The sequence below is a fragment of the Manis javanica genome, chromosome 7, assembly GCF_040802235.1.
Source record: "Manis javanica isolate MJ-LG chromosome 7, MJ_LKY, whole genome shotgun sequence".
Taxonomy (NCBI): Eukaryota; Metazoa; Chordata; class Mammalia; order Pholidota; family Manidae; genus Manis; species Manis javanica.
In genome coordinates this window covers 81,177,237-81,202,618 of record NC_133162.1, presented here as the reverse complement: position 1 = coordinate 81,202,618, position 25,382 = coordinate 81,177,237, and the positions used below count along the sequence as shown (strand labels likewise).

Here is a 25,382-nt window from a genome sequence, read left to right as displayed (position 1 = left end):
ACCAGATCATTTCACAGATGGAAAAGCTGAGGTTCAGGCACAGAAAGCAACCTTCCAGATGATTAGGATCACTGTTGAAGGACGATGGCCATGAGCATCCTGCAGAGAAAATGACCTATCACTGGCGTTTCTCACCATGTGGCAGTGTCATGGTGGGGACCCCACAGCCCAGGGCTGTCTTCAATTCACCAGGAGACTGGATTTTTCCAGGGGCCTGAAGGTCAGCCAGAGATGGGGACTGCAACAGGCCAACCAAATTCCTAAAGCTGGAGTATAAATCTAACTGCATCTGAATGGTATGTCTTATGTCTGAATGGTATGTCTCTATCTTGGTCTCTACCAACTTCACCTTCACCCAGAAGACTCCAGCCCTCATCAGAAAAAAGGTTGATGCACCTGGTCTCACAGCTGGGACATCTTGCTCCAGACATTTGAAGCCCTCTCAGAAGAGTTTTGTTGGTGAGATCCCATCTCTATGCTTCAGCAGGAACACTGTGTCCTCTTCAGTCTCTCTCACCCCCAGGCAGAGTCACAAAAATGGACAAATTATGGCTTTTGAGAGCACCTTTCTCTGGTTCCTTGCTGACCTTTCTCCTTCTATTGATACATAATCTCCGCACATATGTTACATGGCCTGTGAGCCTACAGCTCTTCACATGCTCTTGCATGAATTTCTGGACCCTCAGCTCACTTCTTCTAACTTCAGAGAGACCCTGTCATCACCATCGTTGTCACCTCACCATCACCTTCGTCATCTGAAACAATATTTATTGAGCACCAGTGCTGGATGATCCAGTGACCAGACTAAGTGTGGGCTGAAGGTATGACAAGGCAGGGCCATCCCAAAACAATTCAGTAAATTCTTTGAAGGAACTTGATGTGACTTTTTTAAAATTCTGAAGTATTAAAGTAGTTTTCACTAGAACAAAGATGCCTTTGTTGGTTTGGCTTACATTTCTTAACTATTTAGCATTTATTTTGATTTTTTAAATTTTATTGTTGAACTATATACACAGATATATGATACTGAAGTATTTGGAGCCACAAAATTCTTAAAATGGTAAAGTAGCATTCTAAACATTTCCCATGCATTATTTCACATAATCTTCACAGCAATTAAGAAAGCGGTGTAGCTATTGCTTTTCAAGTAAGGAAATGGAGGCACAGAAGGGCTAAGTAATCTGTCAAAGTCCCCACTTAGCAGCCAGGAATGGAAATATGAGCCCGTTTGCTTCAGAGCCTTCACTCTTAACAACTAAAATACAGAGTTTCCAAAAAGTGTGGAAATGTTATGGAAAACGTGTACTGGATTGCTGACAGAAGAACCAGGGAGCAGTAGGAGGTCTTGGAGGGTGGAGGTTTATTTCACACTGGTGGGCTCAGAGGGGAGAAATCTCCGAAGGTCTGAGCCCCAAGCACAATCAAGGAAAGCAATTTATACTTTTTTTCTGCTTCCATATATGTGGCATTTCGGCGTGCACAGCAAGCAGGGAAAGAGAAGCCCAGAGGAGAGAGATAAGGGGAGGGGGTCAGGAGTTTTCTGCTGACCTTGTTGGTGAAAGAGGAGCCCAGGGCAGTAAGAGAAGCAGGGGGGGCAGTGGGTTTTCTGCTGACCTTGTCGGCTGTGTTAAATATTTTCCTTACCAGAAACAGAGGTGAATATACATAATATCATTAAGGGCAGCTTCAATTTGTAAAAATGTAAATAATATTCTCTATGTCTCCATGCTGTGCTAAGGAATCTCTTCTGCAACACCTCTGGGGGGCCATTCTGCATTGCCATTGCTGGTTTTCCCCTCAGAGGGTCACTTTATGTCCACATGCTTATAGCCATCTCACTATGGGAAGCAAGGTTTAGACCAGACCCAGGCTCTCCTGGCTCCTGGCCTGGGTAGCCCTCCTGCTGTAGTGAAAACTGTTGGAACAAATGGATTGTTCCCAGATACTCACCAAGAGATTCACTACAACTCATAGCCTTTGCTCCCAAATTCCACTCCTGGGAATCAGCCGCAAGAAAATATACTGAACAATCAAGACAAACTCTTCTCATAGTGATGTTCAGGGCAGATTTATAGGGTTGGTTTCAGAGTACTACCTCCTGGAGATCAACGATTTCCTTAAAGCACTAACACCTTAAAGGGGATTATCAAAAAAAAAGGGGGGGATTATCAGGCAGACTTTACAAAGGATATTTACAAAGCACTTGTAATTATTTGGGAAGTACATATGTTATAATGCTAAGTGAGGAAAAATACAGGCACAACTGGTATTATTTCAACAGCAAAAAAAAAAAAAGAGAATGTTTTAATAGTATATCACATCCACCAGTTATGTGAAAAAAAATGGTACTGTGATTAAAGAAGTTTGGAAAACACTGAGTTAACCTTGAACAGGTTGTTCTGGGATTAATATGATAATGTAGCTGTGAATTGTCCAGACAGAATATGTCATTCAGTGTTACTCAAACTGGATTTCAGCCAAGTCTCTCTACTGTGAGACGATGAACTAGCAGAGTTAGTCATCAGCAAACTGGAGGCCAACAGGCACCACCTGATAATGGAAAAAAAGAGAAGGCTCGAGGTGTAATTAAATAACCCAGTGACTGTTTATGGAATAGCTGGGCTCTGTGATGAGCTCTGCAGATTCCGGGTCCTCTGGACATTTACAACCTGGTACAAGGGACAAGAAATGTACAGAAATGACTGCAAATAGTGGCTTAGCAATTTATAGCAACACTATCTAAAATGTTTATAACCTTCCACCCCATAGCTCCACTCATGAGAAGATCCTACCCCTAAAATATTATGCAGAAATGCAGTTAAAGACTTATGTAGAAGAAGTGTTAATCTCAGTATTGTTAAAATAGCCCCATAACAATTGATGTCCCAAACAACAGAGTATTGAGAAGAATTTAGAGTACACTATTTGTTGATTTATAATAAAGCTTTAACATTTAGTAGATGAGATTATAAAAATGCCCCAAAGTGCATATATACTATAAAGCAAATTATATATATATATATATATATGAATACACAGAACAAAGAGAGAAGGATGAATATGCCAGACCTAAGTGTGCTCTCTCCAGGAGGCAGAATCATGAGCCAATGGTTACTTTTATTATCATCCTGGGGGGAAAGATTTTGTTTAACCAATGCTCACCCTAAGGATAAGGGTCGCAGTGGGCTCTAGGGGTAGCAAAGCCCCCTCATGTTTCATGTACCATGGACAATACCAGGATTAGTAAGCTTGACCAGGCAGCACTGGAGCCGTACAAACCAGTGTTTCTTTAAACCGATAAGATCACATGCAAATCAAATCAAATCTATTCAGTGTTTTCTTTCAAAGACTGAAAAAACATCTCATGCATTTTTGCTTCTGATATGGTGCCTTCCTTCACAATTATTTTCATCATTCAACTAAGGGAGAGACACAGTGAGCCCAGCCCACAAAGCCAGAGCCTGGGAGAAAGGCAGGCAGGCTTAATGGGTCCTGCAGGAGCCTCTGCAGGCCTGAGTCCTTGGTCTCTCTGCTGGCCCTGTGGTTCCATGGCCACCCTCCATCAGATGTGTGCAATGATTTTGAAGTCCCCACCTGTCCCTCAACAAGGGAATGCTGCATCCTCTTGACAAAAAATGTGCACAGCGGCTGGACTAGGGAACACAGCAAGCACCTTTCTGTCAGGGCTTTGCAAATGAAACGCTGGTGGGCTTATTACCCTGTGCCAGGTGTTGCAGACAGTTCTGCCAAGTGAGAGATTAAAAAGAAAAGGCCAGACTTGGCAGTTCTGCTTTCAAACACCTGTCTCTGTTAAAGGCAGAAAAACAAGGACAGAATATTTCTCTGTTAAGAGTAACTTTTATACAGAGAAATGTATAAATCTGAGTTTCCTTTTGAAACTGCTTCCCAAATTTAAAGACCCAGCTAGGTATTCTGTCCTGGGAAAGCCAGGGGAGACTTCCTCCCCTGTGACTCCCACCCCCCAACTCCATCTGCATGGGCAAAGCGGCCACTTGTTCCTACATGATATAGACTAACTGGTTATTGTTGTCATCCAGCAGTTGTCACAGTGTGCATGCCTCTGGGTGCCTCTTTGCCCTCCCCTTGAGATTTGGGATTCCCTGGGTACAAGGAGTGTGTCCTTTCTGTCTCCATTCCCCTCAGTGCCTGGCCCACAGTGGATATAAGTTATAGGGTGTGCAAAGGCTGTTCATTGTAGGCTCTGTGTGTGCCCACAAACATGGGGGACTCAAATACTATTGCTTTTGCTGAAGGACCACAGAGAGAGTGGCCACACCATCTGTGCTGTGCTGAAGACAGTTGCCTGGAAGGCTGCAAATTTGGGGTCTTCCAATGGCTTTTCTTTTGGCACATATCCTTTGCACTTCAGCTGTCCCCTATGTCTCTGTGAGAAATGTGGATCTCCCTGCCCACAGAAAAGCAACTTTGAGCCCTAAGGTTGAAGAAAGGCCCTTGCCATACCCACCCCTGCCTCTAAATCCTACTCTTTTGGGAATCATTTCCAGTGCAACCAGCTTCCAGAAGCTTCTCCTTGTCCCACAGGGCAATGGAGCTTCCTTCCTCCCAAAATCTCAAGTCCTTTGCTCATACTTCCTTGTGAGTCTGAGCACATCGAGCTCCCCCCAACCCCAAGAGAAAGTTCCAGAAGGGAGTACTGGCTGCACACCTCTGAACACCAACACCTCCTCTCAAGAGGCCTTACCCTCAAGAACTCCAGCTCAGCAGCCTCACCCCAGAGCACAGGACTCAGGTGGTGCATCTGTGAGACTTCAGCTTGGACCTGGAGAGAGGTCATCCACTCAATCAGACTTGCTGGGATATAATCTTCAACTCGAAAATAGGCTTTACAGTCTACTTGCTGGAAAGACGCAGAAGAAAGGGGGCATAGACAGTTTCGATGGGACTCTGAGCAGAACAGAAGCCCCAGGTAGGGTCCCAGAGCAAGGATGCTCCTTTAAAGTGCCCTCCTGAGATATCATTTTCTACTATATTAGAAGTTGGGCCACACCATATGGCAGGAATAGAAGGGAGAAGGAGAGCTGTTTTAATTCCCTTCTGTATGCCAGGTGGTCCTCAGTACACACTAACTCATTCAATCCTCATACACAGAAGCTTCAGAGGAGTGGTCTCACGGTCCAATGTAAGGAACGAGGAACGCAGGATTTGGCAGAGGGAGAAGCTGACCCTGCCCTTGTATTCCTGACTCAGCCCATCCTCATCTCAGGCAGCCCTTCCTGGCCTAATCTTGGGCAAGAACTTCCCCAAGCTGAGGGCTACTGCTGGAGAGGGAGGCAGTAGGGAGCCAGGAGCATGTGGCCTTATTAGGGCTGGGAACGGGCAAGTCATCTGGGGAGGGGATCTGAGGGGACTAGCACAGCAGCCACTACCTCCCCATGTCCCTGGAGTGCACAGACCTGTCCCCGTGTGGCCATGTAGGGAGAATCCTGCAGCCTAGGGCTGGCCCATGCCAGTTCTGAGCTTAGCTCAGACACACAAAGGAAAAGAAATTGCTCAGCAATCGAGTGCATTACAAAAGCATTTAGATTGCTATTAGAGTGGCCAAAATCCAGAATACTGGCAACCCTAAGGGCTGAAGAGGGTGTGGAACAATAGGAATTCTCATTGATTGCTGGTGGGAATGAAAAATAGTATGGGCACTTTGGAAGAAAGTGTGGTAGTTTCTTGCAAAACTAAATATACTCTTAAGGTATGATGCAGTAATTGCACTCCTTGGGGTTTACCCAGAGGAGTTGAAAGCTTACGTCCACACAGAAACCTGCATGTGGATGTTTCTAGCAGCTTATTCATAATTGCCAAAACTTGGAAGCAAAAGATATCTTTCTGCAGGTGAATGCATAAACTGCAGCACATCCAGACAATGGCATATTATTCAACACTAAAAAGAAATTTGCTACCAAGCCATGACAAGACATGGAGAAAACCTAACTGCCTGTTACTGAGTGAAAGAAACCAATCTGAAAAGGCTACATACTGAATGAGTCCAACTGTATGATATCCTGGAGAAGACAAAATTATAAATCAATAAAAATATCAGTTGTTGCCAGTGGACAGAAGGAGAGATAAACAATTTTTAGAGCAGTGCAACTACTCTGCAAGCTACTGTACCAGAGGATGGATCACCTCGTTATAAAACTGTCCAAGTCTGTAGAATGTACACTACCAACAGCCACCCTTAATGTAAACTATGGACTCTGGGGGATAATGATATTTCAAAGTAGTTCTTCAATGGTAACAAATGTAACCCTGGTGGGGAATATTGATAGTGGAGGAGGCTGTGCATGTGGGGAGACAGGGGGTAGGTGAGAAATTTCTGTACCACTCAATTTTACTCTGAATCTAAAACTACCCTTAAAAATAGTCTATTAATTTTTTTGTAAGTACTTAGGACCTTTGAACCAACCAGGAATATGTCTAAAAGAAGTCAGCATGGCATTCGAAAAGCTCTGCACAAACATTCATTTATGTCATTTACAAAAATGAAAGATCAGAAGCAACTACTATAATAACAGTGGCTACCACTTACATGGCGCTTCTAGGTGACACACAACAGTGAGAGAACAGGTGAGTGAGAGTTTTTGAGAGGCGATGTACCCAGCAGAACCAACACTGGTACTGGAGTCAGAAACACCTGGTCTCAAGGTTAGACTTCACTGTTTTCTAGCCATATGTCACAGATGGCTCTTCTACCAAATTGTGAGTATCTGCCTCACAATGTGGCAGTGAGGGTTAAGTGTCTAGGTGAATGGCAGTACAGAGATCATTCAATAAGGGTTGGTTATTACTACAGATGACAATGATGATGCTGGCGGTGGTGATGATGATGACAGGAACTCAATAAATTAGTAACTTATTGTTTTTAGGAGAGACAATAGATTAGAACTACATTACAATGTATACATTTGACTGGTTCATCTCTGTATCTCCCATTGCCTAGCACAGACCCTTAATGAATACTTATTAGATGGATGGATGGATGGATGGATGGATGGATGGATGGAAGGAATTACCCCAATCTCAGGGATAGACTCTAACAACACTTCTCACAGGCTCAGTTTCCACATTTCTAACCGTTCCCTTTGTCCCATAACTACTTCTTCAAAGACCTCACTGAGGGCCCCAGGTTTCCACCCCTACCTCCTCAGGGTAACTGCCAAACTAGGCTTTCAAGGCGAGAACTCCCAGCTGAAGCAGTGTCTCATCATTGCAATACAGCTTCTTCTCCAGGATCAGGTAAAACTGATGTCTTGTCTGGCTGTTCCTGGGACAGAAATGCAGGAAAAAAAGGCTGCTGGAATGCTGAGAGCAAGGGAGAATACTAAAACCAGAGGGGTTTTTCAGTCTGGGAAAGAGGGAAAGAAGGAAAGACATACAAGCCAATAGAAACCAGAGGGTAATAACAGTAAGACAAGGATGATCTTCTTTATCCATTCCTGCCACTGGTTTAGGGCTGCTCTGGCCACACACCTCACACAACTCCCACGGAAGCATTTGTTGCTGTGGTTCCAGTGAGAACACTGTTAGATGGTATTTCTAGCAAACAAAGGAATAGAGACAATGGCCCAGCCCTGAAACCACAGCCCTCTCCTCCAACCCTGATCACTGGGCTGCTGTGGGGAGGGGCATGTTGGGGTCAGGGGATCCTTTACATTGAGTAGATCATGTTTGAAACAAAAGGACAGTTTCTTGTTTTTACAAGTTGACAAGTTTGACAATATGACAGTTTCTGACATATGACAGAATCCAGTCAATGGAAGATCAACCATAATAACTTTTGCTATTTATTCATAATTTACAGTTTACCAAGCACTTGCCCATCCATTATCCCTAGCATCAACCTGTACACATATATCCCTTAAGGAACAAGTGAAGAATTTGGGAGCACTCACTGGAGCAGTCCATGGTGACTGACAAAGAAATTTATCTTCAGAAAAAGTGTGAAAGTATTCAAGGAAGTCTTCTTCTGGGGCTGCTCACACCAGCTTTCAAGGGCTATTTTGCACAACCTGGTTTCATTGTCCAGGAAAAAAAACTCTTTACCTGAAATGGAAGTAGAGAGCATTTTTGCATATATTGAGATGATCATATGATTCTTTTATTTCGTTCTGTTCATGTGGTGTATCACTCTGATTGATTTGCGGATGTTAAATCATCCTTACATCCCAGGAATAAATCCCAGTTGATCATGGTGAATGATCCTTTTAATGTGCTCCTGAATTCGGTTTGCTAGTATTTTACTGAGAATTTTTGCATCTATACTCATCAGTGATATTGACCCATAGTTTTCTTTTCTAGTGGTGACCTTCTCTGGTTTTGGTATTAGAATAATGTTGGCCTTGTAAAATGAGTTTAGGAGTGTTCCCTCCTCTTCAATATTTTGTAAGATAAAAAAAAGATAAAAGATAAAAAGGAAACTGGTTTATTTCACTTAGCACAATGTCCACTAAGTTCATTCATGTTTTGGCATGTCAGAATTTCTTTCTTTCTTAAGGCTGGCTAATATTCCAACTATATATAGACCACATTTTGCTTATCCATGCATCTCCAATGGACATTTGAGTTGCTTCCACATGTTAGCTACTGTGAATGAACATTCTATGAACACAGGTGTACAAATATCTCTGAAAGAGCCCAATTTCAATTATTATGGGTATGTATGCAAAAGTGGAAAATTTATTTGTAAATTTTGGGGGACAGCCATACCGCTTTAGTGGTTGTACCATTTTATATTCCCACTTAGATGGAAATGTTTTTTACATGTGCTTATCTAACTTCAATGCATTGAGATTAATCAACAAGACCCAGCCCATCACAGAAATATGCACCTTATATGCGGTATTTCATTACAATCTTCTGCACTTACTTGTCATTTTGCACATAAGCACTTGAAGACTTCACCATGCTAATGTCTAAATGTGTAAGGTTAGGTGTCCCAGACTAGGGCAGTTGTTTTTTAGAAGGAGTAGCACTCTGGTACCTAGATACCTGGGTTACCTGTGGCACCAGGCCAGCTGTGCCCTACTCTGGAGACACTTATCTTTCATGTAAGCCAAGCCAAAGTAGGCGAGCTCCCCAAGGTTGATGAAGGCCAGAACAGCATGGAAAATAGTCCCCACTGTTGAGGCAATGTCACATTCCACCTCACACAGAGCAGCCTCACACAGAGGTCCCTGAGAGCCAAATAGGATTTCCCTTTCTTGGTCTAAAAGCAATAATAGTATTGATTTTAACAATAAGAGACATGGAGTCTTCATTTTGGCTAGCTACCAAGCTAAGCAATTCATGTGTATCAAACAACCCTAATAGAAAAATATGTGTATGATTCCTATTCATCAGAAGAGAAACAACTCTCAGAGATGATAAGGGACTTATCCATGCTGCACAGTTAGTAAACTCTGTCCAGAACCAAACTCAAACCTCCACTGCCTGCCAGGCTGTGTGGGCTCCACAAAGGCTGGGGTGGTAGGTATAATGACATTTCTCTCCTGCAGAAATCCCAGCTGCCCCTTGGATTCTGCTTCCCAGAAAGACTGCTCAGGGCCCTCATCAATGAATCACACATCTCTGAAGGTGTCAGGCAACCTCGTACTGTCCCCCAGACCCCTGCAGAGCACAGCAGAGAGAGTTTGGGCTGGCACAGATCTAATGAAGAAAGAGGTCTAGAGCTAAGGGGATTACTTCAAATGGAGAAATACCAAATAGGTTAGCAGAGCCATATTCAAAGATGAGTAGCAGTCTGCCTTCTGCCTCTTCAGCCTACTCAGATTAGTTTCAGACTCATCCTCACCACCCAAACAGGCTACTGTTACCTCTGCTCAGCAGCCCAGAATGACCCACCATTCCACAGCCACACAGGCTTGTCTGCCTGTGTCTTTGCCCACACCACCCAGTGCGTGGAGCACTCTTCCCCTCTTTCTCCGCACAGCAAATTGCTCTGAGTCTTATATATCAGGCTCAAGACCCTTCTTGCCTACTCTTTTCTCTACTCCTATGGCACCTTAAGCCACAAAGCCCAGGCTAGGACCTGGCCCAGATCACCCCAGAAAGGACAGTCATGGATGGACACTGGCATGTGTAATTTGTCCCATCGCGACCATGCCTACAGCCACAGCTTCCTGATGCCCAAGGGCAGCCCCCACAGCCCAGAGGCCAGCGCAGGTCTGTGGACACTGTGGGAGGGGTTCCCACATGATCCTGGGCAAGGCTAATCACATAGCACACTCTGAGCCACCCTGGCTCCCACCCCTGCTACACACCTGAGTCACCTGATGGGCATATTCAACATGCATATGCAGAGGCCACCTCTGAGAGAGAAGTGGGCGCCACCCTTCCCTACCTATGACTTCTGCCATGCTCTACCCAGGGTTATATTCTACTGTCATTCCTGTCCTTTGCAGGGAGCCAGATCAGGAAGGGTCCCATTCAAGACACACTGCAAGACATCTCAGAGCAGGGCAAGGCAAGTGCTGTCCCCACTCTGAGCCTGCAGCACCAAGACTCTTCCTGTGACTCAGAGGGGACAAACCTCTCACTCAGCCCCTGTCCAGATGCCCAGTGCTTCTTCATAGAAGTTGAACCCCTTGGGGGTCCATGGTCTGCCTGGGCTGGTGCAGCAGAGCTAAGAGAACACAGACACATACATGATAGAATGGAAGCTCCTTGTGAAGAGGACTCTGCTGTGTCCCCCTGATAGATCTGGGGTGTGGAGTAGAGCCTGGCACCTACTGAACACTTTAACACTATTTCCTGATGGATGATGCAATAAAGCTGGGCTGAGTCTGGAAGGACAAGAGAGACTTCGCCAGAAGTCACCGAGGTTCCCTTTTAAAGGGAAGAAGGAAGTACTGAAGGGCCAGAATCAGCAGGGTGGCTTGGCAGAGGGCTCTGGTAAGAGTCTGAGGAGAGAGTGAGCACCCCCATGGCTCCTAGCCTGAGACCCCAGTCACAGCTCAGTCAGCATCTCAGTCCTGCTAAGCAGGGCACAGACCCCTCAGTATCCTCCATCCTGCCCAGTCTGACCTGGCAGTTACCACAGTTGATCCAGGCATACACAAAGTTACCGGGGCCTCTCCAGCCAGCAGGATGAATTCTGGCCTGGAGGACTGGGGGAAACACTCAGTGTCATTCGTGGTAGAGAAGAGAGTCACATTCCAGGGGGCTGGATCCCCAGCTTTGGGACTATGCCTCCCCCACCATCTCAACTCCCCACACCTCTTACCAACACTCCTTTCCCCGGAGTCAGCAGGAAGCTAGGCTGCACATCTCAACACAGATGGCTTACAGTGTGTACAGCACATTGTGTAAAGTTCTAGCTCTTAAGGGTGTTCACCCCATTATAAGTTTTGTAATTCATGCATAGTTACATAATCTTTTGTATGTATCAAAATTATAGTACACATTATACAGTACAAATATATGTTATGTATAATGAGATTCGTGGAAAACAAAAATCCCTTTAGTTTTATAGATGAAATTAAATCTAGCCACCATTCTAGCTCTGAATGTTGAATCAACAGCATGCAGAGGGCAACTATTCTCAATTTCACAATATCTCATATTAGTATCACAAGTGTGATCTGGGAAATACTTTAATGCTCATCATTATTTAAACCCAGCTATCACCCTGTGGGTGTGTATTCCTTGCCCATTTTGCAGGGAACTGTGGCTCTAAGAGGTTAAGAAAGTCATCCAAATCTAACACCAGTGAGTGAAAGGATAGGGTGGGCCTTCTAATGTGTCCCCATGGATGCCAGGCAAAACTCCTGTCTCAAGAGGCAAAAAATCGAAGGGAGTGACCTGTGTCCTGAGAGAATCTCCAATAGAAGAAGCTTTAGTGAGTGATCACAAAAAAAATCCAAAGAAGGTGAACAAGGCCTCTGGGACCCCATTTCATTTCCCTCACCCCACACTCACCAGGACCTGAGAGTGGCCTTAGAGGGCAGCAAGGACTGGGCAGGTGTGTGGGAGCCCAAGGCCACACAGAAAGAGGATGTCCTGAAGCAACTCCAGGCTCAACTCATCTGTAATGTGTTGAGCAGCTTTAAAGCAAATCTGTGACAGACAGACAGAGGCCTTCTGGGGGCATCTGGGTCTTATGTTCCCAAAGGGTTCTGGATACTCAGACGGAAGGCCAGGCAGAGCAGCCTCCTCAGTGAACAGCCCTCCCTAGGAGGAGCTTGTCACAGCTCCAGGGGACACCGGTACCCCAGTGGTCACTGTAGGCTTGTGTGGCTATTAAGAGAGTTTTAAGATAGCCAGTGGCAGTATTGTGTATTTGAGGAAAGGGTGCTTTTTTTCTCAACAACGGAAATTACTCTGATGCTAGGTCTATTTCTGGCAGAAGATACATCTGTGATCGCCCCTGACTGCCCCCCATTCTAGCATAGACTTAGCAAGCTGGCCCCTCAGCAGAAACCAGCCTGCCTGCGAGGCATCAAGCACCCCAGAGGCCTGAGCACACCGCTGGGGCCACCCAACATCCACCCCTCCCATCAGTCCGGACATCAAGGCCAGGACACGCTGGCCTAGCTACTCTCAAGCCTCAACTTCCCACACTTGTCCAAACCCTATTACCCCATGTGCCTCCCTGTGTGCCCTCCCTGTGCTCCTGCATTTCATCTGTTCAGAAGGCTGCTTCCAAGGACACTTGGCCTTGTCAGCTATATTACCATACACCTTATGGGGTGTCATCACCCCACACCAACAGCTGTCAACTTCCTGAAGGGTGGGACCAGGTATCTTCAACTTTGTATCCTACACAGCATTTTCCATTGCCAGGCCATTCAATAAACAAATCTTTCCCTGAATTGCAAATCTCAGGTTTATTTAAGTCTAATTCTGTAAATCTCAGCTGAGGGAGCCCAGCATCCCAAGAGAACCCAGGCCGTTTTCCAGCTGTGTCAGCGGCACACAGCTCTCCACTCAGACTTCCTTGCGAGTGTCCTTTGTCCTCTTTTGCTCACCTTTCCCTTTCTTTGCAGGAAGCCCCTTTGAGAAGGAGTTGTGAGTCGTGAGTTTTCCACTGCCACAGAGAAAGCGGAACTGGAACTGAGCCTCCGACCGTCCTGGAGATCCTGAGGTGTCTCTGCTGGAAGAGTGCTGGCTCACGGTCAGAGAAGGGAGGATGATTAACAGGGGGAGCTGCTTCCATCTAGTAAAACCCATCGCATGCAGGTACTCAGTGGACAGAGTGTGCCCACTACTTCATCTTCACCCCAGGCCCATGGGGGAGTTATCATATCCATCTTTCCAGTGAGGCAGTTAAGGCTGCATGGCCACAGGGGTGGGGCGGGTTTTAAGGCACAAGACCACAGTCCATCACTTCCCACCCCACAACCCCACTCTCCTCACTGCGTTCAGGCAGGTTCTGAACACCCTAGAGCAGGTGAAGGGGATCACAGGGGCTTCTGACTTTCCTCCTTAGATTGTTATATATTGTTCAAAATACTTTAGCAATAAACTTACATAGTTTATGGGATCAGAAAAAAAATAAAGCTATCTTCATTGGGCAAATAGAAAGTAGAGTTTTAAATAGCAAGATAAATCGTTTTGAGGTGAACTCCACAGGATGCCATCAGGCCCCAGCTGTGTATTTGACATCAAATATGACCACAGCTATTGGCTGAACCGTGGAGTGACCACAGATCAATACATACATAAATAAATACCTGAGTTTCAAAATGCCTAATGTTCCAGGTCCAGGAATCTATGGGCTCATGTGGGGTTTGAGATTTAAATATCTATGGTAGACTGACTCCAAAGATAGCCACAATTCTCAATTCTTCTCCCTGATCCATGCCCTTCGCAGCGTGACTGCCTATCTCGCCCTACCTCCCAACAGGAGGTGAAGTCTGTTCCCTACCCCTTGAATCTGGGATGGCCTGTGGCTTGCTTTGGTCAATGGAATGTGGTGGAAATGGTGGAGGGCTAGGACTGGGGGTTCAGTGGATCTCTGTCTGCACAGTCTCTGTCTCTCTCTAGTTCCCTGCCTCCCTCCCTCTCTCTCTCTCAACTCTGCCTTTCTCATGAGAGCAATCCTAGGATAGTCTGCTGGTGAAGAGCCAGGACTCCCCCAGACAATAGCCAGCCAGTCCCTGGACACAAAGCTGCCTAACTGAGCTGCAGCTGATCACAGAGGCACAAGGGCATCCAGCCATACAGAACCTCCCAGCAGAGGACAGCCAAAAATCCCAACTCACAGAATGAAGAGCTAAATAAATCATTGTTTTTAGCCACTGTGTTTTGTGGTTGTTTGTTCACAGCCTCATGGGGTAATAGATAATCCCAACAATATGGAAGCACATTGCTATTCCACAACTGAGCCTGAACTTGGATCCCAGAGGAGATGGCACACCCTAACACACAGCTACCATAAGACCCCTCATCACCTTGGCTTCATATCTGTTTAAATATGGCTTTGTCACCGCCAATGGAATAGGGTCACCTTCTTCTGGAGAAGCAAGAAGTTTCTCATCAGTAATCAGCAAAAAAGCAGGATACAGCAGCCCCCATGCCAATGTCTCACACCAAGTTCACAGCTCTGAACACCCTGTGACTTACCTGTTGACAGGGAGGTTGCAGCAACTGTGTGCTGGGGCACTCAGGCTAGGCTCCAGGGAGTTCTGGGGCTCTGTGCTTCTCTCTGAAACTAACCAAAAAGCAAAGTGGAGGGAACAGGCAGAGGCAAAGGGCATGGCTTTCTTGAATCAAGCAGCCTGCAGTATGGATATCAACATCATAACTTACTAGCTTGGAAGAATTACTTACTCTCTTTGAGTCTGTTTCCTCATATAAAAAATGAAAATGGAAATGTTGGTTACAGACAGCTGGAGAGGGTTTAGGAGGGAAATAAGACCTAATGGCAAAGGGTCCCTTGTTTTAGGGACAACAAATAATAACATTAATAAAAAGAAATTAAAAAAACCCTTAGATTCAGTTGAAAAGGAGAGAACAGTAGAAGGTTTGAAGATTATTCTAAATGCCATTCTTTTAACACACAGCTAGAACAACAACAAAAACAATCTTTTATAAATTGCATTTCCTTCATACCACCTAGAAACTAATCAGAGAAAATTTTCTCTTTTATGTTATTTGTGTACATTTGTTTTGTCAACTTAGACAGTTAAAACTCAATAAAAAGAGTTTATGCTTGATATAAGTAACTCCATTAAATTGTGTCCAAATGAAGCTTTCCTCAGAACAGAGACAAGTCCTAAGCTCAGCCCCTTCTCTTCAAGGGCTTTTTGGAAGAGTGGAGCTTGCACAGGCTTTCTCTGCTACTGCAGAGTGGACACCTGGCCCCCACAGGGCAGGAAATAGAAGGGGTGCCACAGGGACATCCAGGGACTGGTCAGGGTGCAGAACCAACCCTGCAGGGGGGCAGACCCTCCAGGGCCCGTGCCACTAGGCTCTCACAGCTCGCCCAAAACTCACATACCTTCTGTCCTGCTGCACAGAGGAGCTTTCTTCCACAACTCTCCTTTCTACCTGAAGGGCAAGTGCATCACACATCCACATCCCAAAGTTGAGCAGGGGTATTTATATAAACACATACATGGCTGTCAGTTTAAGTCAGGGTGGAAGTGTCCATTCTGCACAGTGAGAGCCCACCGATGCATTCTCTAGCAACCAGAACATGTTCTGTATACCCCTTACCCATATGTACCATAGAGGTAATTCATCCCTACCCACTACCTGTATATACATGCCCATCTGTGCCTTTGCTCATGTGCCCCCTACTGTCTAGGGTCCCCCTGGTAAGCTCCTCTGTGCTGCCAAGACCCAAGAGCTATGAGTTCCCTACTTCCAAATCTCTGCACTACTGCCCTCTAGACAGATATGTGTCCTCTAGTCAACTTCCCCCATCACAGTACTCATGCTCCTTCCCTGACACCACCTTATATCATGTTTCCTTCTTCATCTGTCTCCCAGCCTTGCTGTGTTCTTTGTTTATCACTGTAGTTCACATAGTCCAGTGCCCCAGTGAACGTCAAATAAGTGATCCAAATCTACTTTGTGGGTCCCTGACACTACAGATCACCATAGTGTTTATCAGGGGACAACAATATATCAGTGGATGGTAGGCTCTAGTGTCATTCAAATAAATAGATGCCTTCTTGCCCACCAAATTCTCTAGCTCAATGAATGGGAGTAACATGTTTCCACACCAAGGGAGAAGAGATCCAAGAAGGAGGACAGGGGGACAGGCCTTTTCTGATGACTGTGGACAGCTTCCCCACCCCAGCTCTCTCCTCCACTTCACCTACAGGCCCCTGCACTAGCCTTGGTCTCAGTTCCCCGACCTACTCTCTGGACAAGTGCAGCAGCCATGCAGCCAGGTTCTGGCCTCACCTCCCTCTGCTTCCTCTAACTTTCAGGCCTCCTGGCATCTGTACCCCGGGCACCCCACATAACTCACCCTAGTCCCAGGGCCGCCCTGGCCTTGAGGAGCCAATGCCAGTACAATGCCTGCCCCAGGCATCCCCATGGGATCAGGTTGAGGCTGTCTCCATCTGACACCACCTCCTTGCTCAGTTTGTCCCCCATCCTGTCCTCCATCATCAGTTCCTGCCTCCAGGGAGCACTTCCCCAGTAAATAACATGCATAAGCATTCTGTGTTTGGCTTTGCTTCAGGGGAACCCAACCTAAGCAAAAGGCCTACTATGGGCCAGGCCTCTCGTTAGGCAGTGTGGAATGTACAAGGCAGTAAGCAGTACAGTGTGACAGGCACAACAAGGGGATGCTCTGCAGGTACAACGTGGCAGAGGGGAGGAAGCAGCCAGGGACTGTGTAAGTGCCATCAGGGAAAGCTGTAGTTGAATTTTCATAGGTGAACTGACTCGGGTTAAAAACATGATCATTTTCATGTAAAGAGTCTCTTTCAAAGATCCCAAGGGTCCAAGCCACATTAGAAATCTGGGTCTTTGCCAGTGTTGGCCAGCAGGACCGCAGTAATGGGGATGTTCTAGATCTGCCCCAAGCAGTACAGTCATCACCAGATACAAGTGTCTACTGAGCACTTGGAATGTGATAGGTGTGACTGAGGAATTGCATTGTTTATTTTATTTCATTTCAATTAACTATATTTAGCTAATTTAAATGTCAACAGCCCACATGGCTAGTGACTCTTGGGTTGGAAAGCACAGATCTATACTGACCTGAGATGGTGCCCAGAACCAAGCCGATCAGCCGCCTGACATGGAGACTGGCAGAGGCCCCGTATACAGCCCCTTCTTCCCAGTGAGCCCGACACACTTCCAGAACCGACCACAATGGCAGTCACTTGCAAGGCTGGTCTTCACACATAGTCAGCAGAAGGGAGTGCAGACACTCATGGAGTGGCAGAGGCTGGAGAGCAGAGGGCTGCGTGAGAAGCCCGTGTGCTGCTACCACTGAGCACAGTGCCTTGTCAGGCAGGTGTGCAGTGGGAAATAATGGAAACCATTTGTCTAGTAGTTCTCATTACATCTAAACAAATGCCTGCTCCTGGAGAGTTTAGGGACAGGATCTAAGATATGTCACTGAGATGCAGAGCAATTATCTTTGTGCCAGTTGGGAGAAGTTTGTTGCATTCTAATCTGGGATGTCCTTCATTGCCTGGAGAGTCCAAATATGTGCTTGGAATACTTACGGAAAACAGGTGCTTGGCAAAATAGATTTCTACCTATGCCACATGCCCAGATCAAACCAGGGATCAGCTTTTAGCTCACATTCACCTGGGCAGCCTGTCATTTTCTCAAATTATTTACCAGGGTCTCATTGGGCCTTTCCCCTAGAATGTGAGCTCCAGAGGCAACAGAACTGTGGCCTTTTCACTTCAGAACCTCCAGAGGTCAGCACAAGGTCAATAATCATTGGTTGAACTTTAAGTCACATGTACACATCAAGCAAGAGAAATAATAGATATCTTATTAAGTGCTTCCTTCATGCATTTAAATGGCCACAATTTATATGGGGAAAACCTCAAATTCTGACTCAAACTCAAGCTTTTTCTCATGCCCACCCACCCTGTAAGTCATTTCCCTTTAAAGCTGCTCTGCCATTTCTTGCCATGGAGCATCAGTTGGGAATTCTTGTCTTCACTTGTAACTAGGCTACAGAAAGTCCTGCATTCATACAGCAAATCATTTTTGTAAAATGTTATGGTAAAGTTTTAAGTTTTCTATGATTTAAGCCTTCTCAGAGTCTTAAACAAACTATTCTGAAAACTCTTTGAGAGGAAGATATTGTAGGGAGAATTTTCCCAAATCGATTGAGCACAGAACCATTTTCAGGAAAGCATCTCACTTCAGGAAGGTCTGCTTTAAAGCCTGTTTTGAACATCTGTGCCTTCTGTAACTATAAAATCTACTAGCTTGCTACTTGCTCTGAGCAGAGGTAAGCAGTTAAGTCTCATGTTGCTTGTCAATTCCAAATTGTAGCTGCCTGAAGTGCCATGTTGAGTAAGAGTCTAAGGTTGTTTCTGGACTTAATAGGAGGAATTCTGTAATTAGTTGGAAATGTCTTCCAAGAACCTAGAATGGCAGAATGGTGGCACACAGCTCAATAGATGCGGTACCTGTCATAGGGAAAACCACCAAATCCAAAGGCATGACCTGGTAAGACTTTGAGTATCTTGTTAACAGACCTAATTTGGTGGAACATGAAATCCTGCTGACCAGTAGAGGGTCATTCCTAATGAACAGAAGTGCATCTGCCCAAGAGAAAAAGCATGTGATTAGATATCAGTCACCTCTGTTATTCTGTGGTCCCACAAACAAAACACAGTTCCATTTCCATGTGTGGCAGACACTGTTGGGTGTTCTTAGAAAACTTTTACTTTACTAACCATAGGAACACATGTAGCTGGTTCCACCCTTTCCTCCTTATTCTTGCTTTGAACACAGCAACCATCTGTGACCATGAGGCCACAAGCATAAGAACAAAGCTAAGGAGGGTAGAATGTAAACGTACAGCCTGGATCCTTGATAACATTTCCAATCCCCAGACTTCTTGTTAAGTAAATAATAACTGTACCTGTGGTTCCAGCTACTATACTTTAGGCTCTCTGTGGTTTGTAGCCAAAGCCATCTGTATACAACACACTAAGGCTCAGCCTGATTTAGAAGCATCATACGTTGTCAGAAAGCAATGTGGTGTAATGCAAGGGCATTATCTGACTTTTCTGAGTCTCACTTTCCTCATCTTTAAAGTGAGTATTCTCCCTGAAGACTCATGAGGGCTGAGTAAAAACCTGGAAATGGTAATAATAATAATTATTATTGGACATATAGAGTGTTTATAATATGCCAAGCCTTGCTCTAAGTCTTTTAGTAATATTAACTTATTTAGTCCCCACCACAGTCCCTTGAGGTAAGTGTTTTAATTATCTTATTTTATTGAGGAGGCCAAGCAAAGGCAACTGATGGAACTTGCCCAAATAAGACCTGTAGCCTAAACTTGAACCCAATTTCCAGAGCCCCTGCCCTGAGCCCTTGCCTACATCACCTGTGGATCTACCAAGTCCTCAATAAATGTCAGTGTATTATTACTGTGGGGCTTCTATTATAGCTGACAAGGTACATTTATTCCCCTTAAGACCTATCTTCAGGAAATGACTTTTGGGACATTGGAAGGGATATACTGAATTAGCAAAAGATGGTATGCAAGGTCACCTGAGCAATCTACTGAGTTTAATACAAGGGGGTTTGGGTTATATCTCTAGGTCAAAGACATGTGTCACAGGTGTCAACTAGCTCTCTTCTTTGTCTTCAATTTTACCCCTAAACTAGCCAATCACCTCTCTGATGAATGGGACCAGACATCTACAGGGAAGTTCACAAGCTGCATCCTCATTTCTAGAGAAATGACCCTAGAGCTGATGTTGGACAAGTGTCCTGAGTCCTTTCAGAGGCACCATCCACACCTTGGAATTTACCTGGATCCCAAAGGCTCTGTCAAACGTGTCCTAAAATGAGGCCTAAGGCCAAAGTGACAACAAGTTTCATCCCAATCCCAAATCCAGCCCACTGTAAATGCACCTGGAGAAGGTGTGAGAAGGGTTTTGAAGGCAACTCTTGGCTCAGTGGGAAAGAACACCATGATCAATTGGTGATGTCTGCCATGAGCATGGGGTGGGATGATGGCAGCATGATTTCTGCACACACTTTCCACCTGCACTGGGACTAACCCTCTAAGCAGTGGTGGAAATGTCTCACCATGCTGGTTAGAGCTTGATGGTGCCTGAGGAAAGGAGTCAGGGTACACCCTTCAAAATTCAGAATGGGGCCCAAGGCTGGAGGAGGATTCTGAGCATAGCCTCTCCTCTCCTGAGACCATTTTTCTGATTGCTCATCCCACCTCCCACAGGGCCAGGGTGAAGCTGGATGAAGAGAAAGTCCTGAAATGAATGGAGAACAGGGATTAACAGAACTGTGTGGTATGAATGCTATAAGAGAGAATGGCCAGGTAACCCTGCCTCCTGGCCTAATAAACAGGGCTCAAGGCTGGTGCTTTGCTCTATAAATCACACTGTCATATGCCATGCTTCAGAACCATAGGGAGTTAAGCCACCAACAAAAATGGCTGTTAGGTTCATTCAGGACTCAGTCTCTTCCCACACTGATGTGGATCGTGGCTATATGGACGCAGAGAGCAAGTTTCTGAAGCTGGTAGCCACCATCAAAGCCACCTTGGCTCAGGGCTAATGTGCCCTGAAGGCAGAGTCAGCAATCTTGGCCCAGCCCTAGTCAGCAGATGCTTCATGACCAGAAGGACTGAAATGTCTCGCGGATGCCTAGTCTTTTTGTAATGTCCTCGTGGCCACCAGGTGCACAGAGACCTACATCCCTGGTCTTTGCCTGTGTGTGGGTGTGGGTGTGGGTGTGGCCCCCAGGGGTCCATGTTTGCACTCTGGCCCTGCTCCTTCCTCTGCCCCACCTTTTGCCATCTCCCTGCATCCCCCTTGTCTTCCTGGTACCCTCTGGCATTTAGTGTAGTTCTGCTCCAGGCTTCTGTCTCAAGGTGGAACTGAGAGAGAGAAATCCAGACAAACGAGTCTTGGATTTTCAGCAATGTTAGCAATGGCTCACAATTCAGTAAATACTGGATTAAAAAAAATTTTTTTTAAAGCTCTTCCAGCTCTAACTCATCCTTGACCTAGAATTTCAGCAACATACCTTCCCAGTTCTTAACCTGGCCTATTCCTTTAGCATTGGAATTCTTAGAGCCCTTACTTCTCTGCATGGAGGAACATGTGCAGGAGGGAGCAGGATGTTACTCTCCTGCTCAGCTCAGCTTAGGATACTCTACGTAGAGGAGTGATTAGACCTTCACAAGATGCTCAGTGGAAGCCAACTTGCAGTAGGGAGGGTGATGTCTGTTCCTCACCTGTGATGCTAGAAGAGATGGGGAAGCACCCCAGAAGCATTCAAGATATGTCTTAGCTCAGGTCTTATGGAAAGCAGAGCCTGAGGCAAAGATTAAGTACTGACACTTCACTCAGGAGCTATAAGCCAGGGGCAATGAGGGTGAAGAGAAAAGAGGAAAGGAGGCAAGGACAGATGTGATGTATGAAGTCACTATGCTGGCCACCTCCTTGCAACTAGCCACAGAGCACAGCAGGAAGTGCGGCAGACATGGCACTCAAGACTTTCCCATCTCAAAGAAGTCCATGAGGAAAGGAAGAAGAGAAAATTAATCTTCTCAGTTCCCTCCCAACTCTCATTTGCCATTGGTTAAGGTTCACCATTCACCCTTGGAAACTAGGTCTCCTACACTTCCAGGTTGCAACAGCAGGCCCCTCTAGTGGTTGCTCAGAATGTCAAATCCCATGGCTCAGGATGCGGCATCTTAGCTGAGTCCAGGAGTGTAGAAGGCAATTTGATGTGGGTGGAGCATGGCAGAAATACCCAAACAGAGGGAATCTGAGAGGTACTCATGTCTGTGTCTAACACAGGAGTCCAGGGATTCAGCCCTGGGATCCTGGTAGGGTAGGAAATGGTGTATGAGCCTGGAGTCCTGGGGCACCTGCCTGTAGGTAATGGAGGCAGGGCCACTGGGACCGGGACTCTGATGCCTTCACTGTTGTGATCTGACTTGGAGATACATGCACCCAGTCAAACCATCCCCGGCCATCACCAACGCCTATTTCCTGAGCCCAAAGGAAAAGCAGCCCCTGTTCCAGATGGCTAATGAGAGAAGCAGAATTTCCAGACTTGTACTTTTTCCATGAAAGCACAAGGAAGAAGAAAGAGAACTTGTGATTAAATGCCCACTCAGCCCAGCCCAGGGTTTCCTGCCTGCCTTACATTATTCTCTCCTTAAAATTTTTTCTTTTTAAATTTGAAAATAATGTTCACAGACCTTTTGCTACTACGAAGCAAAACACATTCATGGAAAAGCTAAAGCCACCACTGTCACTGCCATCCAGGAATAACCACTGTAGACACCTTGGTATTTATATTTTTAGAATTGTGTGTGTGTGTGTGTGTCTATCCAATAGGATTGTATTGTACATACATGTATTTAATTTCAAGTCACTAAACAAGTTCCTACAGCCTCAGTTTAATGCTGTCTTATTTCATGTGCACTCTCACTGCACATTTATTGTGTTTCCCATTTATCACTAATGTCAACAATATAACAATGAACATTGCTGCAGCTAAATCAATCTTTACTCATGCCTTAGAATAACTTCCTGGTTTGGACCTCCTTGGGTCATCTTTAGGGTTTTTTGCTACATGCTTCCAGCAGTACCAATGTCCCAGACCATTTACCCACAGCTTTTCCAGCACTTATTTTTGAATATTTTTAGTAAGCTGGTAGATTTGGTTATATTAACCACTTTAAGGATATAAAAACTGGGCCTCAGAGAAGTTGACCTGTCCTCATCTAAGAGCTAATAACTTGCTGGCAAGAAAGCCTGGGAATAAAATTCTTTAAACCTATTCTGCCTCAGTGCTCCTCGGGGCTGAGCTGGGAGTTGGGGATGCCACCGTCAGGACAAGCGTGAGGCCCTAACCAAGCCTGTCCCAGGGACAGGCTGGAGGGTGCTGCGGAGATGCAACACATCTCACCTGAGAAACACCAGGCTGCTCATCGTCGCTTTGTCCTTGTAGCAGTTCAGGGGCCTTGGAAAGGAGCAGCCTCTATGTAAGAAACCTGGTCTTGGAAAGAAAGACTTCTGGCTGCAGAAAGCAGGGCTGACCAGGGACAGATGACATAGTCCAAGGAATCTGAAACCAAGGCAGTAATGGGGGTGCAGAGGTGGGGTTGCCCTCTCTGCAGGGGAGCTGAAACAAATTGACTTGAACCTGATTCATGGGCACACAGGAGCATATGTTATGCAGCGGGGCAGTGCAGAGGTGGGGAAACTAGCACCTGCATCCAAATCCATCAGTGGCCCAAGAGTCTCAAGGTACAGAGGTCAGGTCCACCTGAAAGTTAGCCCAAGTCAGAATTCTCTGGGGCCAAGCTAGGGACCAAGCTCCTGGTCTTCTTGGTGCACTGTAGATGCTCATCAGAGCCTTCAGGGCAGGGAAAGGAGCAGACTTGAGGGGGAAGCTGAACCTGAAGTACAAGCACACATCCTCCCCTCATCTGCCCACACTGGGACTGCCACCCTGACTGTGCACGTGTGATCCCACACGTGGGAAGCGTTCACTCCAGGCTGGCATTCCCCCAAGCACGCTTGACTTCTCAGTTGACATCTGAATGTGGGCACCCAGTGTTTGCTCCAGCTACCAGTTTAATGCCTAACATTTCCAAATTCATCTTTCAACACCTGCTCCTTTTAGCATCATTGCTTTACAGAGAGCTCGACACTCAGCTTTCTCAATAGAGGGCGCTGGAGAGGCACTGCAGGAGGAGTTCTGCGGCGGTTTCTCGGGCTGTCCCCGGTGTGCACTTGAAGACGCCCGGGGACGCTCTTCCACACGCACGTCAGGCACGCACCGCCCCTCGGCCACTTCGCAGCCGGCCTGACCATGAGATCACCTTCTCGTGGCCCCGTCTACACAGACGCAGCGGGCTCCAGGCCTCCTGGCCGCACTAGCTCCCTACACTGTAGCTTGCCTACTTGCGACCCCAGAGGATCACCACGCCCCTGCAGAGGATTCCTGCGCCTCGCTAGCCCAGTGACTGCCTACCACCCATGGCGGGGTTAAGCAGCGACACTGCCACTGCTGGCTGCAAGCACAGCAACTCCAACAGGTCTGAACCCAATCTTGGGGAGGGGGTTTCCATTCAAAGTTTGTCCTTTGCTGATTACTGCCCTCAGTCCTAGAGAACCATGTAGAGTTGTCTTGTGTCTTACAGTCACTCTTCTGTTGGAGTTCAGTAATGTTTTATATTAGTCCCCACCTCTCCCGTTTAGACCACCAAGAGTGTGAGTTCTCCTGACAGGACACAAGCTGATACATCATCTGACAAGGGACAGCCTGCAGGTGTCTGATGTCCAGGTGGCTGCCCCCTGCCTCCTGCCTCCTTGTGCCCAGGCTGCTCGGGTGTTGGGAGAGGCCCATAAAGCTGCAGCCACTCTCTCTGTAACCATCATGCCTGGGAAGGTGCAATGTCAAGGCAGAAGCAAGGCCTTTCTTTCATCTCTGCTATATGCCCTGGGCCCAGGAGACAGGCCTGCTGCTTGATGGGTGGGTGTCATTTGCCTACTTGGTCTAACACCCCAGACTGATAACTGATTGAGAAGCTGCAGCCAGAAATGTCTTTCAGAAGCTTCACATTCAACTCCCCATGATTCAGCTGCCCCAAACACCCTCTCTTACCATCACAAATGTCTTCTAGGAGCTGCTCCACAGCCAGGGACAAGAGGGACCAGATTTCCTCCTCTGTCAGAGCTTCACCCCTGACCTGCAGGGCGGTCTCACACAAAGACATGTGTAGCAGAACCCCTGCAATGTCCAGAAGGGTATGTGGGTTGGCACTCGCATCCCTGGGTCTGGGCATAGGGCCAGGCACACAGGAGAAGCTACAGAAATATTCACTGGGGGTTGGCTGCTTGGTTTTCAGTGAACAAGCAAATAAATAAGTAAACTCCCAGATGAAGGGTTAAATGAATAAATAAATGAATGAACAAATGAACCACGAGAATGGCCCCTCCCTCCGAGTTACACATATACTGTTACAGAGAGTACCTGGGCCCAGAAGTATCCTCTGCCTCCTCTCTCCTATCTGGGAAAGTGAGTTACGACCGTTTTTGCCTCCAACACAATTCCTGTCTTTTCCTGTGCCACGTGCAGAATTGGATTTGGCGCCAGCTCTTTCTCTACAGATTTGATCTCCAACACCTGCCTGAAGAGTGAGACTCATGAGAAGGAACAGTGAGCCCTGTGTTGTGAAAAGGTGCAGA

At 46.3% G+C, this 25,382-nt stretch overlaps 1 protein-coding gene across 1 annotated transcript in view; it reads right to left on the bottom strand.

The window, feature by feature from the left end:
* Positions 1-25,095, bottom strand: part of FRMPD2 (FERM and PDZ domain containing 2) — a 53,956-nt gene extending 28,861 nt beyond the window's left edge. The window contains 15 exon segments of the mRNA XM_036999522.2: positions 4,724-4,879; positions 7,177-7,300; positions 7,929-8,073; positions 9,071-9,187; positions 9,190-9,241; positions 11,070-11,141; positions 13,002-13,137; positions 14,599-14,686; positions 15,403-15,465; positions 15,468-15,525; positions 17,183-17,386; positions 18,666-18,731; positions 23,095-23,151; positions 23,153-23,253; positions 24,799-25,095. Coding sequence (XP_036855417.2) covers positions 4,724-4,879; positions 7,177-7,300; positions 7,929-8,073; positions 9,071-9,187; positions 9,190-9,241; positions 11,070-11,141; positions 13,002-13,137; positions 14,599-14,686; positions 15,403-15,465; positions 15,468-15,525; positions 17,183-17,386; positions 18,666-18,731; positions 23,095-23,151; positions 23,153-23,253; positions 24,799-24,979 — 1,620 coding nt within the window. The 5' untranslated portion in view covers positions 24,980-25,095.
* Between the last annotated feature and the right edge of the window lie 287 nt (positions 25,096-25,382).